The sequence below is a fragment of the Scyliorhinus torazame genome, chromosome 30 (assembly GCF_047496885.1).
Source record: "Scyliorhinus torazame isolate Kashiwa2021f chromosome 30, sScyTor2.1, whole genome shotgun sequence".
NCBI lineage: Eukaryota > Metazoa > Chordata > Chondrichthyes > Carcharhiniformes > Scyliorhinidae > Scyliorhinus > Scyliorhinus torazame.
The window spans coordinates 1,562,271-1,581,562 of NC_092736.1; the positions used below are offsets into that span (position 1 = coordinate 1,562,271).

The window sequence follows — 19,292 nt, forward strand, 5'->3', positions numbered from 1 at the left end:
CCACTACTGTCCTTGACTGGCCCTACTCTTACCCGAGTCATTCTTTAATTCCTGACATATCTATAGAAAGCTTTAGGGTTATCCTTGATCCTACCTGCCAAAGACTTCTCATGTCCCCTCCTGTCTCTTCTTAGCTCTCTCTTTAGGTCCTTCCTAGCTAACTTGTAACTCTCGAGCGCCCTAACTGAACCTTCATGTCTCATCTTTACATAAGCCTCCTTCTTCCTCTTGACAAGTGTTTTGACTGCTTTAGTAAACCACGGTTTACTAAAGTGCTCGACCACTTCCTCCCTGCCTGACAGGTACATACTTATCAAGGACACGCAGTAGCTGTTCCTTGAACAAGCTCCACGTTTCCATTGTGCCCATCCCCTGCAGTTTTCCTCACCATCCGATGCATCCTAAGTCTTGCCTCATCGCATCATAATTGCCTATCCCCCAGATATAACTCTTGCCCTGCGGTATATACCTATCCCTTTCCATCACTAAAGTAAACGTAATCGAATTGTGGTCACTATCACCTAAGTGCTCACCTACCTCCAAATCTATCACCTGTCCTGGTTCATTACCCAGTACCAAATCCAATATGGCCTCGCCTCTCGTTGGCCTATCTACATACCTTGTCAGGAAACCCTCCTGCACACATTGGACAAAAACAGACCCATCTAAAGTACTCGAACTATAGCGTTTCCAGTCAATATTTGGAAAGTTAAAGTCCCCCATAACAACTACCCTGTTGCTTTCGCTCCTATCCAGAATCATCTTTGCAATCCTTTCCTCTACATCTCTGGAACTTTTCGGAGGCCTATTGAAAACCCCTAACAGGGTGACCTCTCCTTTCCTGTTTCTAACCTCAGCCCATACTACCTCAGTACACGAGTCCTCATCAAACGTTCTTTCTGCCACCGTAATACTGTCCTTGACTAACAATGCCACCCCTCCCCCTCTTTTACCACCTTCCCTGAGCTTACTGAAATATCTAAACCCTGGCACCTGCAACAACCATTCCTGTCCCTGCTCTATCCATGTCTCCGATATGGCCACAACATCGAAGTCCCAGGTACCAACCCATGCCGCAAGTTCACCCACCTTATTCCGGATGCTCCAGGCATTGAAGAAGACACACTTTAAACCACCTTCCTCCTGCAACTTTGAAACCGTACTCATGACCTCACTACTCTCAACCTCCTGTATACTGGAGCTACAATTCAGGTTCCCAAGCCACTGCTGAACTAGTTTAAACCCTCCCGAAGAGCATTCGTAAATTTCCCCCCCCCAGGATATTGGTACCCCTCTGGTCCAGGTGTAGACCATCCCGTTTGTAGAGGTCCCACCGACCCCAGAATGAGCCCCAATTATCCAGAAATCTGAAACCCTCCCTCCTGCACCATCCCTGTCGACACGTGTTCAACTCCTCTCTCTCCCTATTCCTCGTCTCGCTATCATGTGGCACGGGTAACAACCCAGAGATAATAACTCTGATTGTCCTAGATCTAAGTTTCCACCCTAGCTCCCTGAATTCCTGCCTTACATCCCTATCCCTTTTCCTACCTATGTTGTTGGTACCTATGTGGACCACGCATTGGGGCTGCTCCCCCTCCCCCTTAAGAATTCCGAAAACATGATCCGAGACATCACGCATCCTGGCACCTGGGAGGCAACACATCAACCGCGAGTCTCTCTCGTTCCCACAGAATCTCCTGTCTGTCCCCCTAACTATGGAGTCTCCAAGGACTAATGCTCTACTCCTCTCCCCCCTTCCCTTCTAAGCAACAGGGACAGACTCTGTGCCAGAGACCTGTACCCCTGGTAAGTCCGTGCCCCCCCCCCCCCAAACAGTATCCAAAGCGGTATACTTGTTACTAAGGGGAATGACCACAGGGGATCCCTGTACTGACTGCTTCCTCCCAGCCCCTATCACTGTCACCCATCTATCTTTATTCTTCGCAGTAACTACATCCCTGAAGCTTCTATCTATGACCACCTCTGCCTCCCGAATGATCTGAAGTTCATCCAGCTCCAGTTCCCTAACGTGGTTTCTGAGGAGCTGGAGATGGGTGCACCTCCCACAGATGAAGTCAGCAGGGACACTGACGGCGTCCCTCACCTCAAACATTCTGCAGGAGGAACATTGCACTACCTTCCCTGCCACCCCCTCTAGATAAAAAAGAAAGAAAGAGCTTACCTGTTATTCACTCCCCTTCTCAGCAAGCACTCACTCAGCAACCTCTGCGCCCCGCACGATAACACCTGAGGGAAAATAGAAGAAAAACTACTTACCAGTCACCAGCCAATCCCTTACCTGCAGGCTGTGACGTCACGGTTCAACTTCTTTCTACTTCTACCTGCCCTTGAGCCTTCCTCGTGATCTTCTTTGTTGTTTTTCTTTGGTTAGAGGAGGGGGTAGGGAGGGAAACACTGAAGAAGTGTTTTGGGTTTAAGTGCCACTTGACATCAGCTCCTCCACAAACCACCTTCAAGCTAGGGTGAGCACACGGGCGTATACAAATTTCCCCCGCAACAGCCAGTCAGCAGCTCTGCTCTACTGCCCTCTGCTGGATCAAGGTGCTGACGCTCACTGGGGGGACAGTTCCTGAAGGTGCTGACTCTCACTGGGACACAGTTCCTGAAGGTGCTGACTCTCACTGGGACACAGTTCCTGAAGGTGTTGACTCTCACTGGGACACAGTTCCTGAAGGTGCTGACTCTCACTGGGACACAGTTCCTGAAGGTGCTGACTCTCACTGGGGGACAGTTCCTGAAGGTGCTGACTCTCACTGGGGGACAACAAAGAACAAAGAAAAGTACAGCACAGGAACAGGTCTTTCGGCTCTCCAAGTCTGTGCTGACCATGCTGCCCGTCTAAACTAAAATCTTGAGTTCGTATCCCCCTCTTCCCTTCCTATTCATGTGTATGTCAAGATGCTCCTTAAACGTCACTATCTTCCCTGCTTCCACCACCTCAGGCAGCGAGTTCCAGGCACCCACTACCCTCTGTGTAAAAAAAACTTGCCTCGTACATCTTCTCTAAACCTTGCCCCTCGCACCTTAAACCTATGCCCCCTAGTAATTGGCCCCTCTACCCTGGGAAAAAGTCTCTGACTATCCACTCTGTCTATGCCCCTCATAATTTTGTAGACCTCTATGAGGTCGCCCCTCAACCTCCGTTGTTCCAGTGAGAACAAATCTAGTTTATTCAACCTCTCCTCGTAGCTAATGTCTTCCATACCAGGCAACACCCTGGTAAATCTCTTCTGCACCCTCTCTAAAGCCTCCACATCCTTCTGGCAGTGTGACAACCAGAATCGAACACTATACTCCAAGTGTGTCCTAACTAAGGTCTATACAGCTGCAACATGATTTGCCAATTTTTATACTCAATGCCCCGGCCAATGGAGGCAAGCATGCCGTATGCCGTCTTGACTGCCTTCTCCACCTGTGTTGCCCCTTTCAGTGACCTGTGGACCTGTACACCTAGATCTCTCTGACTGTCAATACTCTTGAGGGTTCTACCATTCACTGTATATTCCCTACCTGTATTAGACCTTCCAAAATGCATTACCTCACATTTGTCCGGATTAAACTCCATCTGCCATCTCTCCGCCCAAGTCTCCTGATAATGTAAATCCTGCTATATCCTCTGACAGTCCTCATCGCTATCCGCAATTCCACCAACCTTTGTGTCGTCCGCAAACTTACTAATCAGACCAGTTACATTTTCCTCCAAATCATTTATATATACCATGAACAGCAAAGGACCCAGCACTGATCCCTGCGGAACACCACTAGTGACAGCCCTCCAATCAGAAAAGCACCCTTCCATTGCTACTCTCTGCCTTCTGTGACCGAGCCAGTTCTGTATCCATGTTGCCAGCTCACCTCTGATCCCGTGTGACTTCACCTTTTGTACCAGTCTGCCATGAGGGACCTTGTCAAATGCCTTACTGATGTTCATATAGACAACATCCACTGCCCTACCTGCATCAGTCATTTTTGTGACCTCTTCGGAAAAACTCTATCAAGTTCGTGAAACACTACCTCCCTTCACAAGACTGTGCTGCCTCTCGCTAATACATCCACTTGCTTCCAAATGGGAGTAGATCCTGTCTCGAAGAATTCTCTCCCTACCACTGACGTAAGGCTCATCGGCCTGTAGTTCCCTGGATTATCCTTGCTACCCTTCTTAAACAAAGGAACAACATTGGCTATTCTTCAGTTCTTTGGGACATCACCTGAAGACAGCGAGGATCCAAAGATTTCTGTCAAGGCCTCAGCAATTTCCTCTTGCCTCCTTCAGTATTCTGGGGTAGATCCCATCAGGCCCTGGGGACTTATCTACCTTAATATTTTTCAAGACACCCAACACCTTTTTGGATCTCAATGTGACCCAGGCTCCACACATAGATTCCCTCCCCTGTCCTTCAGTGGGCCAACCCTTTCCCCAGCTACCCTCTTGCTTTTTATGTACGTGTAAAAAGCCTTGGGATGCTCCTTAACCCTCTTTTGCCAATGATTTTCCGTGACCTATTTTAGCCCTCCTGACTCCTTGCTTAAGTTCCTTCCTACTTTTCTTATATTCCACACAGGTGTCGTCTGTTCCCAGCCTTCTGGCCCTGACAAATGCCTCCTTTTTCTTTTTGACGAGGCCTGCAATATCTCTCGTTATCCAAGGTTCCCGAAAATTGCTGTATTTATCCTTCTTCCTCACAGGAACATGACGGTCCTGAATTCCTTTCAACTGACACTTGAAAGCCTCCCACATGTCAGATGTTGATTTACCCTCAAACATCCGCCCCCAATCTAGGTTCTTCAGTTCCTGCCTAATATTGTTATAATTAGTCTTCCCCCAATTTAGCGCATTCATCCTAGGACCACTCTTATCCTTGTCCACCAGCACTTTAAAACTTACTGAATTGTGGTCAGTGTTCCCGAAATGCTCCCCTACTGAAACGTCTACCACCTGGCTGGGCTCATTCCCCAGTACCAGGTCCAGTACAGCTCCTTCCCTAGTTGGACTATCTATATATTGTTTTAAGAAGCCCTCCTGGATGCTCCTTACAAACTCTGTCCCATCCAAGCCCCTAGCGCTAAGTGAGTCCCAGTCAATATTGGGGAAGTTAAAGTCTCCCATCACAACAACCCTGTTGCTTTTACTCCTTTCCAAAATCTGTCTTGTATCTGTTCCTCTATCTCCTGCTGGCTGTTGGGTGGCCTGTAGTAAACCCATAACATTGTGACTGCACCCTTCTTATTCCTGATCTCTACCCATATAGCCTCGCTGCCCTCTGAGGTGTCCTCCCGCAGTACAGCTGTGATATTCTCCCGAACCAGTAGTGCAACTCCGCCTCCCCTTTTACATCCCCGACTCTCACTGGGGGACAGTTCCTGGAGGTGCTGACTCTCACTGGGGTACGATTCTGTACATGGTGACTGTCCCGATTACGAACCTTGGGACAGTCAGGACTCTTTGACTATGGGAATCAACACAGCGAACCCAAATCCTTTCTTCACCCATGGCCCACATCGCCTTTGCTGCAGGAGTGAGGACTGGTCAGATTCGGTGATTTTCATCTGTCAGATTTCTGAGGCCATTTGTTGTTTTCCCATCATCTTCTGTCAGAGATTTGTAAACTCAGAATAGTGTGGCTCGGCCCTGGGATTGTTTTGAACTGTTGGACCCAGCTGCTTTGTTCTTTAGTCCGCAGCTCTACCACAGGGGCCTATTGATGATGAATCAAGTTGGCCCAGCAGTTGGCATCACTGCTGGTATCACTCTGGTGTTGTAGCAGGGATAGTTCCCAAACTCTACCCGTGAGTACCTGAGGCCATGACAAACAGGTCACCATTGCTAAGATGACATTGGCACAGGCCTATATCTGTTGATCTCTGAAACATCCCCAAAATGCATTGTAAAACCCATGGTACTGTGCATGTATGATCAGTTATCGCAATGAGTATTAATGCTCATTTTGGCTGCAGGTGCTGCTGTGTGGCCCAGTTGGTCCCAAACTTCATGAACTCTTGGATGATAAAATTATTGTCCCACCCGAATCGCTGCAGAAGGTGGACGAGTTTCATCTCATTCTGGAGTATCAGGCTGGTAAGTTTAGAGCGATGAGTTTGTTGCATTGGGGAGAGCGGAGCGTTTGCGAGAGCGGAGAGTTGGAAAGAGCACCCCACCTAAGCCCCACTCCTCCCCCCTATCCCCTTTATCCTCGTAACCCCACCTAACCTTTTTGGACACTAAGGGCAATTTAGCACAACCAAGCCACCTAACCTGCACATCTTTGGACTGTGGGAGGAAACCCACACAGACACGGGGAGGATGTGCAGACTCCGCACATACAGTGGCCCAAGCCGGGAATCAAACCTGGGACCCTGGAGCTGTGAAGCAACAGGGCTATCCACTGTGCTACCGTGTTGCCAATCGAGTACTTGTGAAGTGTAATCGCTGTTTAGAAGATGAGTGAAAATGAAAATCGCTTATTGTCACAAGTAGGCTTCAAATGAAGTTACTGTGAAAAGCCCCTAGTCTCCACATTCTGGCGCCTGTTCGGGGAGGCTGTTACGGGAATTGAACCGTGCTGCTGGCCTGCCTTGGTCTGCTTTAAAAGCCAGCGATTTAGCCCAGTGAGCTAAACCAGCCATCAGCTGAGTGACAAGGGATTGTGAGGGGGGCACCGGGTATCAGTGTATGCAGATGACATGTTGTCGTTTGTGTTGCACCCGTTGGAAAGTATTGGCAGAATTATGGGGCGTGCTAGTCAGATTTCACTCAGAGCCCCGAATCAGCAATGTGACGGGAACCAGATAGGAAATCTTTCTGCTCCCAGGTTAACACCATTTTTATAGGTTTTGCTTTGAGATTGAAGAAGAGGAGAACGAAAAGTGAATCAAATATTGGTGATGAGTTTAAGAGGTGGAAGGGAGAAGTTCCAAGGTTTTCAGTTTCTACAAAAGACTCTTGTAAGGAGATTGAAACCGGAGTTGGCCCGCATGGTTTGAGCAGTTTCATCAACTGTATCTGCCTGACTTCATTGTATCAATCTTCCCTTTGGCACAGAAGGTGTATTAGCCACATTCCCGGCATATTGGGCACATAACCTAAGGGAGTAGAGTAATACTGTGGTGCAGTGGTTAGCTCTGCTGCCTCATGGCGCCGAGGTCCCAGGTTCGATCCCAGCTCTGGGTCACTGTCCGTGTGGAGTTTGCACGTTCTCCCCGTGTCTGCGTGGGTCTCACCCCCACGATCCAAAGATGTGCAGGGTAGGTGGATTGGCCACGCCAAATTGCCCCTTAATTGGAAACAATGAATTGGGTACTCTAAATTTATTTTTAAAAAACATAACCTAAGGGAGTGCTGCTCTCTAGGCCATCTGCCTTTACCGTGTTTGCTAAAAGCTCCTCATCACTGTTTGAAGAAGAGCGCATCTCCTGCTGTATATAAGTATAAGGCTTTGTCTAAATCTCATACTGTAAGTCGTGGCATTACTTACTACATGCAGCCAGTCAGATTCCTGACATGCAACCAGTAATGGGAATACAGTGAAAACTGATGTTAAATGCTGTGAATTATATAACATACCAAGGTCTTTGTGAAGAATGAAACTAAATGCTGGCTCTTGTATGTTGTGTAGGGGATGTGTTGGGTGAGATTAAGGCTCCTCAAGCCAACCGCTTCATCTTCTCCCACGATGTGTCGAATGGGGAGATGAACAAGATGGAGGCATTCATCGCCAGTCTGGAGGAGTTTCAACCTGAGCTGATTGTCCTTTCGGGTCTGCACATGATGGAGGGACAGGGGAAAGAAGAGCGAAACAGGAGACTGCAGGAGGTAAGGCATATGAACACTCATTATTCGATAAGGGTTACGTCCCTCGGGGCGCAGTAGTTAGCACTGCAGCCTCGCGGTGCTGAGGACCCGGGTTCAATCCCGGCTCTGGGTCACTGTCCGTGTGGAGTTTGCACATTCTCCCCATGTCTGCATGGGTCTCACCCCCACAACCCAAAGATGTGCAGAGTAGGCGGATTGGCCATGCTAAATTGCCCCTTAATTGGAAAAAAAAAGAATTGGATACTCTAAATTTATATTTAAAGAAAGGATTAAGTCCCTCAGCATCAAACATTAAGATGATGCTGGGGCAGAGTCTTCAGTCTCTGTTCCTGGAACACCCTCCTGGAACTTCGACCATTAACAACCCGCACACCATTTCTGACTCTTTTATTCAGTCATTAAAAGAGCCAGTGTAATTTTGGATTGCAAAGATTAACCTCCTCCTTTAGTGCTCATCCAAATACTTCTCAAAAGTTGAGAGGGTTCCCGCCTCCACCACCCTTTAAGGTAGCGAGTTCCAGATTCCCACCACTATTAGTGAAAAGGCTTTTCCTCAAATCCCCTCTGCACCTCCTGCCCATTACCGTAAATCTATGCCTCTGGTTATTAACCCCTCTACTAAGGGGAAAAGCTTCTTCCTATCCACCCTATCTAAGCCCCTCAATTTTATACACCTCAATCAGGTCCTCCTCAGCCTTCTCTGCTCCAAGGAAAACAACCCCAGCCCATCCAGTCTCTCTTGACAGCTGAAACACTTCAGCTAAGGAAACATTCCGCACCCTTCTAGTGCACTTACTTCCTCCCTGTAATATGGCGACCAGAACTGCACATAATCTCTCAGCTCTATATTCTATACCTCGGTTAATAAAGGCCAGTGTCCCATGTGCCTTCTTACCCACCTTATCTACCTGACCTGTCTTTGGGGATCTATGGACTTGCGCAGCAAGGTCCCTCTGTTTCTCTGTACTTCCTGGGGTCCTACCGTTCATTATCTCCTCCCTTGCCTGGTTAGTGCTCCCAAAATACATCACCTCAGACTTTTCAGGGTTAAATTCCATTTGCCACTATTCTGCCCATCCAACCAGCCCGTCTATATCGCCCTGTAATCTGAGGCTTTCCTCCTCACTATCCACCACACCACCAATTTTCGTGTCATCTGCAAAATTACTGATCATACCTCCTATATTCATGTCCAGATCACTAGTGTATACACACAAACAGCAAGGGACCCAGCACCGATTCCTGCGGAACACCGCTGGACACAGCCTTCCAGTCACAAAATCAACCGTCGACCATCGCCCTCTGCCTCCTGCCAATTATGGATCCAATTTGCCGAATTGCCCTGAATTCCATGAGAGACCTCGTCAAAGCCCTTACTGACGTCCATGTCGACTACATCACTGCACTACCTTCATCTACAGACCTGTAAAAAAAATAATTTAGAGTACCCAATTCATTTTTCCAATTAAGGGGCAATTTAGCAATGGCCAATCCACCTACCCTGTACATCTTTGGGCTGTGGGGGTGAAACCCACGCAGACACGGGGAGAATGTGCAAACTCCACACGGACAGTGACCCACAGCCGGGATTGAACCTGGGACCTCGGCGCCGTGAGGCAGCAGTGCTAACCACCGTGCTGTCCTTCAACTGCACACCTAATCATCACCTCAAAAACTTCAATCAAAATCGTACGACGTGATCTCCCTTTGACAAACCCATGCTGACTATCCGTGATGAGTCCTTGCCTCTCAAAGTGGACAATAATTCTGTCCCTCAGAATTTTTTCCAATAGTTTCCCTACCACTGAAGTTAGACTCACTGGCCTGTAATTTCCGACCACCCTTCTGGAATAATGGCCCCACATTAGCTGTCCTCCAGTCCTCTGGCACCTGTGGCCAGCGAAGATTTGAAAATTATTGTCAGAGCCTCTCCCACAGCAGCCTGGGATACATCTCATCTGGGCCTGGAAATGTATCCACTTTTAAGTCCACTAGGAACATTAATACCTCCTCCCTCATTGTTAATGTGTTCAAGTATATCACAGTGTCCCTCCCTGATTTCTATACCCAAATCATCCTTCTCCAGAGTGAACGCGGATGTAAAGTACTCACCTAGTCTTCCGGCTGCACGCACTTTGCCACATTGGTCCCTAATGAGCCCTACTCTTACCCTGGTCATCCTCTTGTCCTTAATATAGCTATAAAATACCTTTGGATTGTCCTTTATTTTAATGCCAGTGCTTTTCAGGCACCCTCTTTTCTCTCCTAATTTATTTTTAAGTAACCCCCTGCACTCTCTATACTCCCTCAGGGCGTCCGCTGTTTAGAGCCCTCGGTATCTGCCATTAGCCTCCCTTTCTTTCCTTATCCAATCCTGGAAAGCCCGTGACATCCAGGGTTCTCTGGACTTGTTACTCCCACCCTTCACCTTTACAGGAACATGTTGGCCCTGTACCCTCTCTCTTTCGTGTTTGAATAAATCCCCACTGCTCTAATGTTGAATTCCCAGTAGCTGCTCCCAGTCGATTTTGGCCTTTCCCAATTCTTTTTTCCCATAAATTTAGAGTACCCAATTATTTCTTTTCAATTAAGGGGCAATTTAGCGTAGCCAATCCACCTACCCTGTACATCTTTGGGTTGTGGGGGTGAGACCCACATAGACACGGGGAGAACGTGCAAACTCCACCCGGGCAGTGACCCTGGGCTGGGATCGAACCCGGGTCCTTGGCGCCGTGAGGCACCACTACGGCACCGTGCCACTCCTTTCCCCAATTCAGAACCTTTATTTCCAGTCCATCTTTGTCCCTTTCCATAACTACCGTAAATCCTACTGAATTATGGTCACTGTCACAAAATTCGCCCCCACTGAAACCTCTACCACTTGTCCAGCTTTCCCTAAAACTAGGTACAGCATCATCCCCTCTTTCGTAGGACTTTAAAATCTCCCCAGGATGCATTTTAAGAATTCTGTCCCCTCAGCCTTTCACACGACTGCCCCGGTTAATATTGAGGAAGTTGAAATCCCTGACTTTTATTACCTAATAACTTTACGTTTTCTAAGATTTGCCGACATATCTGCCTTTCTATCTCTCTCTGAGGAGGGGGCAATGTGATTACCTCCTTTTTGTTTCGAAGTTCCACACAATATGTTCTCAGAGAAACCTTCTAAAATATCATCCCTCCTCACTGCAGTAATTGACTCCTTGATCAATATTGTGACACCATCTCCTCTTTTATCGCCTCCTCCTCGACTGAAGAATCTCTTGAGCTGCCAGTCCTGCCCCTCCCTCAACCATGTCTCTGTGGTAGCAATAATATATTCCCATGCGTTAATCAACACCCTCAACTCATCTGCCTTCCTTGCATTAAAATAAATGCCATCCAGCCTTGCTATCCTGCTCCCTTGTGCCTTAACTTATCTATAATGTCTCTGCCTTCCAGACTGACTTCTATATTTGGCTTTGCATCACCCCCTACTCTATCTTCTCTCCATATCCCAGCCCCAGCCAAGTTAATTTAAACCCACTCCAGCAGTGCCAACAAAACTCCCTGCAAGGATGTTGGTCCCGTTCCGGTTCAGTTCAGGTGCAACCCATCCAACTTGTACAGGTCCCACCTTGCCCCCAAAATGGACCCAGTGATCCAGGAATCTCTCTCCTACATCAGCTCTTCAGCCACACAGGGCAGCACGACGGCGCAGTGGTTAGCACTGCGGTCTCACGGCGCCGAGGTCCACTGTTTGATCCCGGCTCTGGGTCACTGTCCGTGTGGAGTTTGCACATTCTCCCCGTGTCTGCGTGGGTTTCGCCCCCACAACCCAAAGATGTGCCGGGTAGGTGGATTGGTCACGCTACATTGCCCCTTAATTGGAAAAAATGAATTAAGTACTCTAAATTTAAAAAAAAAAAAAATCTCTTCAACCACACATTGACCTGCTCCATCCTCCTATTCCAGCACTCACTTCGGCCCATCGAGTCTGTACCGACTCATGAAAGACCCTGACCTGTCTACCTAATCCCCTTTGCCAGCACTTGGCCCAAAGCCTTGAATGTTAAGACGTGCCAAGTGCTCATCCAGGTACGTTTTAAAGGATGTGAGGCAACCCGCCTCTCCCCCTCCTCCCAGGCAGAGCGTTCCAGACCCGCCTCTCCCACCCTCCCAGGCAGTGCGTTCCAGACCCGCCTCTCCCACCCTCCCAGGCAGTGCGTTCCAGACCCGCCTCTCCCACCCTCCCAGGCAGTGTGTTCCAGACCCGCCTCTACCACCCTCCCAGGCAGTGTGTTCCAGACCGTCACCATCCACTGGGTAAAAACGTTTCTCCTCAAATCCCCCCTAAACCTCCCGCCCCTCACCTTGAACTTGTGTCCCCCTCGTAACCGACCCTTCAACTAAGGGGAACAGCTGCTCCCTATCCACCCTGTCCATGTCCCTCATAATCTTGTCCACCTCGATCAGGTCGCCCCTCAATCTTCTCTGCTCCAGTGAAAACATCCCAAGCCTATCCAACCTCTCTTCCAATGCTCCATCCCAGGCAACATCCTGGTGAATCCCCTCTGCACCCCCTCCAGTGCAATCACATCTTTCCTATAATGTGGCGACCAGAATTGCACACAGTACTCCAGCTGTGGCCTCACCAAAGTTCTTTATAACTCCGACATGACCTCCCTGCTTTTGTATCCTATGTCCCACATGCCTTTTTCACCACCCTATTAACCTGCCCTTCTGCCTTCATTCCAACCTTTGAGACCCTGCTTTTCAATCTGCTACCTAACTCCCTAAATTCTTGTTGCAGGACCTCATCCCTCTTTCCACCTGTTGTTGGTATCAATGTGAACCAGGTCCTCTGACTGTTCACTCTCCCCCTTCAGAATGCCCTGCAGCTGGTCATTGACATCCCTAGCACCATGACAGCAACACACCGTCCTGGAGTCACGTCTGCAGAAACACCTGCCTGCGCCCCTCACTATCGAGTCTCCTCCCCCTGTTGCTCTTCATCACTTACCCCCCCCCCCCCCCCCGGCTCTGGTTGCACTCCCCAGAGAAACCCTTACTCCCACCCGTTTCCAATGCACAAAACTGGTTCTTGAGTGAGATGCACTCTGGGGCTTTTCTGACTTGTGATTGCCCATTCCCTCTCTGACTGCACTTCCTCAAGCTGCAGGGTGACCACATCTAAAAAGTGCAGTCCACGATCTCTCAGCCTCCGTGCCTCCAGCTGATGGTCAAGCTCCAAAACCCGCAGCTCAAGTTGGTCAAACCGGTGGCACTTCCCACACACATGTTCATCCAGACTCCAGAGTGTCGCCGAATTCTCACAGGTTGTGGGCGGTGCAGCACACGCTCCCCTGTCACAACCTTAGTTGAAAGTCTCTTACCTTGAAGCTATTGTGTTTTTTTTTAAAAGTGGAGAAAACAACTTGCCCAAAACCATCCAGTCAGCCCTTGTGCTGAGGTCACTCTTCAGAAATTGACATCAACTCTTCTGGTGCCCCCGAGTGTTGGGAGTGCTCTGCCCGTCCCTCCCATCTCGCCCCGCCGCTCGCCCACTGCTCTGCCCGCCCCTCCGTTCTGCCCCGCCGCTCGCCCACTGCTCTGCCCGCCCCTCCGTTCTGCCCCGCCGCTCGCCCACTGCTCTGCCCCACCCCTCCCATCTCGCCCCGCCGCTCGCCCACTGCTCTGCCCCACCCCTCCCATCTCGCCCCGCCGCTCGCCCACTGCTCTGCCCGCCCCTCCGTTCTGCCCCGCCGCTCGCCCACTGCTCTGCCCCACCCCTCCCATCTCGCCCCGCCGCTCGCCCACTGCTCTGCCCCACCCCTCCCATCTCGCCCCGCCGCTCGCCCACTGCTCTGCCCGCCCCTCCGTTCTGCCCCGCCGCTCGCCCACTGCTCTGCCCCACCCCTCCCATCTCGCCCCGCCGCTCGCCCACTGCTCTGCCCGTCCCTCCCATCTCGCCCCGCCGCTCGCCCACTGCTCTGCCCGCCCCTCCGTTCTGCCCCGCCGCTCGCCCACTGCTCTGCCCGCCCCTCCATTCTGCCCCGCCGCTCGCCCACTGCTCTGCCTGCCCCTTTGCTCTGACTCACCCCTCCCATCTCGCCCCGCCCTGCCTCTTGCACTCTGCTCAGCCCCACCCCGCCCTGCCACTTGCACTCTGCTCTGCTTGGCCCCACCCCTCTGCTCGGCCCCGCCCCCCTGCTCGGCCTCCCTGCTCGCCATCTGCTCGGCCCCGCCCCTCTGCTCGCCATCTGCTCGGCCCCGCCCCTCTGCTCGCCATCTGCTCGGCCCCGCCCCCCTGCTCGGCCTCCCTGCTCGCCATCTGCTCGGCCCCGCCCCTCTGCTCGCCATCTCCTCGGCCCCGCCCCTCTGCTCGCCATCTGCCCGGCCCCGCCCCTCTGCTCGCCATCTGCTCGGCCCCGCCCCTCTGCTCGCCATCTGCTCGGCCCCGCCCCTCTGCTCGCCATCTCCTCGGCCCCGCCCCTCTGCTCGCCATCTGCTCGGCCCCGCCCCTCTGCTCGCCATCTGCTCGGCCCCGCCCCCCTGCTCGGCCTCCCTGCTCGCCATCTGCTCGGCCCCGCCCCTCTGCTTGCCATCTCCTCGGCCCCGCCCCTCTGCTCGTCATCTGCTCGGCCCCGCCCCTCTGCTCGCCATCTGCTCGGCCCCGCCCCTCTGCTCGCCATCTGCTCGGCCCCGCCCCTCTGCTCGCCATCTGCTCGGCCCCGCCCCTCTGCTCGCCATCTGCTCGGCCCCGCCCCTCTGCTCGCCATCTGCTCGGCCCCGCCCCTCTGCTCGCCATCTGCTCGGCCCCGCCCCTCTGCTCGCCATCTGCTCGGCCCCGCCCCTCTGCTCGCCACCTGCTCGGCCCCGCCCCTCTGCTCGCCATCTGCTTGGCCCCGCCCCTCTGCTCGCCATCTGCTCGGCCCCGCCCCTCTGCTCGCCATCTGCTCTGCCCCGCCCCTCTGCTCTGCCCCACCCCGCCCCTCTGCCCAACCCCTGTCAGTAATCATTGTATTAACACTTGTTTCAGTGCTCTAGGATGCATCTTTCACTGCTGCTGTGGAAGGGTTAGCGTTTAGACTTGTCACAATATTTGTTTGTTAAGCAGAATGTTACTCTCCTGATGAATTCCAACCCGGGACTGTTTCAGTTCTAACATGGCGACTTCTGTCTTCTCCCATATTGCATAACAACAGGTTAGTGTGTTAATCTCGGAGATCCCGAATGAAATTTCAGTGCACCTGGAGCTCGCCAGCATGACAGACACAACATATATGAATACAATTGTGGAGCAGGTAAGCATTTGATTTGGTGGTGGTGGGCTCTGTGTGAGGATGAGGTGTAGCACTAAGCTCTTCTCATCAGGAAAGATATTGGTTGGGTGGCATGTGGCGCAGTGGTTAGCACTGGGACTGCCGCGCCGAGGTCCCAGGTTCGAATCCTGGCCCCGGGTCACTGTCCGTGCGGGGTTTGCACATTCTCACCGTGTCTGCGTGGGTTTCACCCCCACGACCCAAAGATGTGCAGGGCAGGTGGATTGGCCACGCTAAATTGCCCCTTAATTGAAAAAAAAAAGAATTGGGTACTCTAAATTAATTTTTTTTTAAAAGAGAAAATAAAATTGACCTCTGATGCGCTGGGCTAAATCAGCTGAGATGCTTGATGATCTTCGCTCTGCATTTATCCTGCTGGGCAGTGCAGGGTTGCTGATATGAAAGCAAAATACTGTCAATGCTGGAAATCAGAAATGAAAACAGAAAATGCTGGACAAAAACTCAGCAAGTCTGGCCGCTTCTGTGGAGAGAGAAACCGAGCTAACGTTTTTACTCTTTTCGAACTGGCCATGCTGATGTTGGCGGCAATTAAGGGGCAATTTAGCGTGGTCGGGGCAGCACGGTGGCGCAGTGGTTAGCACTGCTGCCTCACGGCGCCGAGGAACCGGGCTCGATCCTGGCTCCGGGTCACTGTCCGTGTGGAGTTTGCACATTCTCCCCATGTTTAATTGTAAAATAATTGACCAGACTCTGTCGGGCTCTTGGACGACATGTTCACATTGTAATCACTCACTTGGTACTTAAATCACTCTCCATCGTCAGGTGGGTGATTGTACCCACGTCTTAACATGGTTGAATTTTCCATTTTCAGATCTGTTTCAACCACCGCCAACCTGCTTCCATTGCTCTGTCCCATCTTGTAAGCTAGTGACTTCCAACCAGTGCTTCCAAGACTGCTGCTCTGCTAGAAGTCACAAATGACACCTACAAGTTACCATGGTGAACTTGGGCGGCATGTGGCGCAGTGGTTAGCACTGGGACTGCCGCGCCGAGGTCCCAGGTTCGAATCCTGGCCCTGTGTCACTGTCCGTGTGGAGTTTGCACATTCTCCCCATTCTGCGTGGGTATCACCCTCATCCCAAAGATGTGCAGGTTAGGTGGATTGGCCACGCTAAATTGCCCCTTAATTGGGGAAAAAAAATAAAATAATTGGGTACTCTAAATTTATTTTTTAATTATAAAAAAAAAAAAAAAAAAAAACCATGATGCACTCATTCTTCTTGATCATGTGTGTGAAGCAATTGACAAGGTCGACTGCACCATCAGTTTCCCAAGCCTGGTCTGGCAGATTTGGACTGCTCCCAGCTAGTACCAGAAGACATAGGAGCAGAAATAGGCCATCAGGCCCATCAAACCTGTTCCACCATTCACTGGGATCACGACTGATCTGCAGAGTACCCAATTCATTTTTTTCCAATTAAGGGGCAATTTAGCGTGGCCAATCCACATAACCTGTTGTGGGGGCGAAACCCACGCAAACACGGGGAGAGTGTGCAAACTCCACACGGACAGTGACCCAGAGCCGGGATCGAACCTGGGACCTCGGCGCCGTGAGGCAGCAGGGCTAACCCACTGCGCCACGGTGCTGCCCACTTGATTCTCTTCCTGATTAAAATACCTCTGAGCTAACCTTCCATAAGCAGCACATTTCCAGCAATTGCCTCTCTTCCTACACTGACCGCACCAAACTCTGTTTCACCATCCTCTTTCTTGACCTCTTCTCTGGCTCTGTACGATCGGATTGATTGCCCGACATCCAATCTTCCAAGAGTCACAATTTCCTTTCCACAAAACGCTGGGACATTGAAACCATTGTTTTCAGTTCCCTCAGCAAATTCCACCTCCAGAAGCTGTCCAGGCTGAATCAGTCTACTTGCAACCGAATTGAATCTGGGTTGAGTTTCCAGCCCATACTCTCTCCGTTGCAAAACTTCCGACTCTCTGGCATTATCTCTCTATCCTTGCCTTATTCCAGCTGCTGCTAAAGCCCACAATCCATGCTTAGTTCCCATCAAACATGATGGGAAATGACCTCCTGGGTGTTTTGGGCATTATCTTGGTTCATCACTCTGCTGATCAGCTTCTCTTCTTCTTAGCAGGTTCTTACTATTGTCAACTCGATCGGCCTGAATGAGCAAGAGTTGTTGTTTATCAGCCAGGCTGGCTCTGGACCCCACTCCTCACAAGATCATTGGGACGGTACTCCTGATATTGGAATGGTCAGCGATATCATCTTCTGGCTCCTCAAAGAATATGGACGAACCGAAATGCATAAGGATTCGGATTTAACTCGTGTTCATTTCCACACACTGACCTATCACATTCTGGCAACTGTCGATGGATACTGGAGCAACCAGATATCCTCGGTCGCTGCTGGAGCGAGAGCTGCTGGGAGTCAAGCGTGTGGGACTGACACCATTGATCCCACAAAGGTTATTCTTGATTCTCCTGCGGAATTTGTTCTGTCGCAAACCGACACGTTGCTGAAGAACAAGAAAATGACATTGAGTCCAACCAACCCCGTGCGTGTGTGGCAGAGAGAAAACATCTCTTTTTACATCACTCCTGTTCTGATTTGTGTCAATCCAATCAGGACAGTGGGATTGGGAGACACCATCTCCGCAGAAGGGCTTTTGTATTCGGAGCGAAAGTGACTGGAACCTCCCTCGTCAACAAGATAGAAACAACTTCGAATTTGTATTTACGACAAATTCTCCGTGTTTAGTGTGTAGGAATGGGGGTGGTGGTGGTTGTCATATACATTCGTAGCAGGGAAGGAGGGGCAACAAACCAACCTGTGGTGTTTACTCCATTACCCGATGTATAAAGGTTGACCAGTAAATTATCTAATCACCCCCCCTCCCATTTGCTATTTCCATTGCTATAACAATCAATGAACTTTATTGGATTCCATACAAGTTTCAAATCTATTCCGTTGGGAACAATTACAAGTCCCACTTTCTTTCTGTGATGTTGAAATGAAGTTTGGAAATCTAGGTGTGAAGTGCTGGCCATGATTGGGACGCAGTGATTTTGTGATGGGGATATTTCCGGGTGTTGTGGGGTGCATGAGGTGGGCATTAGATGGTGATCTTTCGCCTTGAGGACCTGAATTCTAATCCAGCCCAGCCTGCTTGAGTGAAAGTCTTTTCCATCTGCTGGCAGTGAGGGTCTTACATCAGTGGTTTCCAAGTTAAATCACTTGCCCAATTTGATACTAATGAGCAATTTCATTCAGAAAACAAACGGTCATCAATATGAGAAGTGTAAATCTGACTCTGGTGCAATGGGATGTGCTTTGCTGTGTTAGGGGTTGAGGCACCGTATTGGGGCATTACAGGGGAACCTTTACTGTAGTTGATTCGGAAGTACTTTACTCTGCAATCTCAGCAGAGTGATCAAGCCTTCGAAGGTGCGCACTGTCAGGTGTGTGAACAAAGGGAAAGTTCAGCTATCCTAAACAAAAAAGTGAACATTTGTTTAGCTGTTATTTTATTTTATAAATTTAGAGTACCCAATTATATTTTTTTCACAATTAAGGGGCAATTTAGCGTGGCCAATCCACCTACCCTGCACATCTTTGGGTTGTGGGGGTGAAACCCACGCAGACACGGGGAGAATGTACAAACTCCACACGGACTGTGACCCAGAGCCGGGATTCGAACCCGGGTCGTCAGCACCGTAGGCAACAGTGCTAACCACTGTGCCACCGCGCTGCCCAATTTAGCTGTTATTTTAGTGTGACGAGACTTTTCCAGAGCTGGAAGAACAATCTGTTTACAATTACACTCCAGCCCAGATTTAGTACTGATAAGATACAAGAGAATTAGCAATTCATTGAATGGTTTTCCTTTCATTATTTGAAAGGCAAGTAACAATCAGCAATCCGTACTTCCTCCTTGTGCTATACAACTCCATGTTCTCTCCATAAATATATACCAGATTTGCAAGATCAGGATCTAGAATTGTGCAGGAATTTAGATGGTTACGCACTCGCTTGTTACATTTTAGTTATCCCGAGTGACAGTAATTAAACTGTGATTCTTTTTATGTGATTGTGAGTCTGAATGTTTTCTATATTCCATTAGGTGGGGTTAATAGCTTTATTCAGAATATATTTTTGTGCCTAATTT

General features: G+C 50.1%; 1 protein-coding gene across 1 annotated transcript in view; it reads left to right on the forward strand.

Moving 5' to 3' along the window:
* adpgk (ADP-dependent glucokinase) overlaps positions 1 to 19,214 on the forward strand; it is a 41,448-nt gene extending 22,234 nt beyond the window's left edge. Inside the window, 4 exon segments of the mRNA XM_072492646.1 lie at positions 5,980 to 6,100; positions 7,638 to 7,834; positions 15,022 to 15,120; positions 17,256 to 19,214. Coding sequence (XP_072348747.1) covers positions 5,980 to 6,100; positions 7,638 to 7,834; positions 15,022 to 15,120; positions 17,256 to 17,813 — 975 coding nt within the window. The 3' untranslated portion in view covers positions 17,814 to 19,214.
* The last annotated feature ends 78 nt before the right edge of the window (positions 19,215 to 19,292 follow it).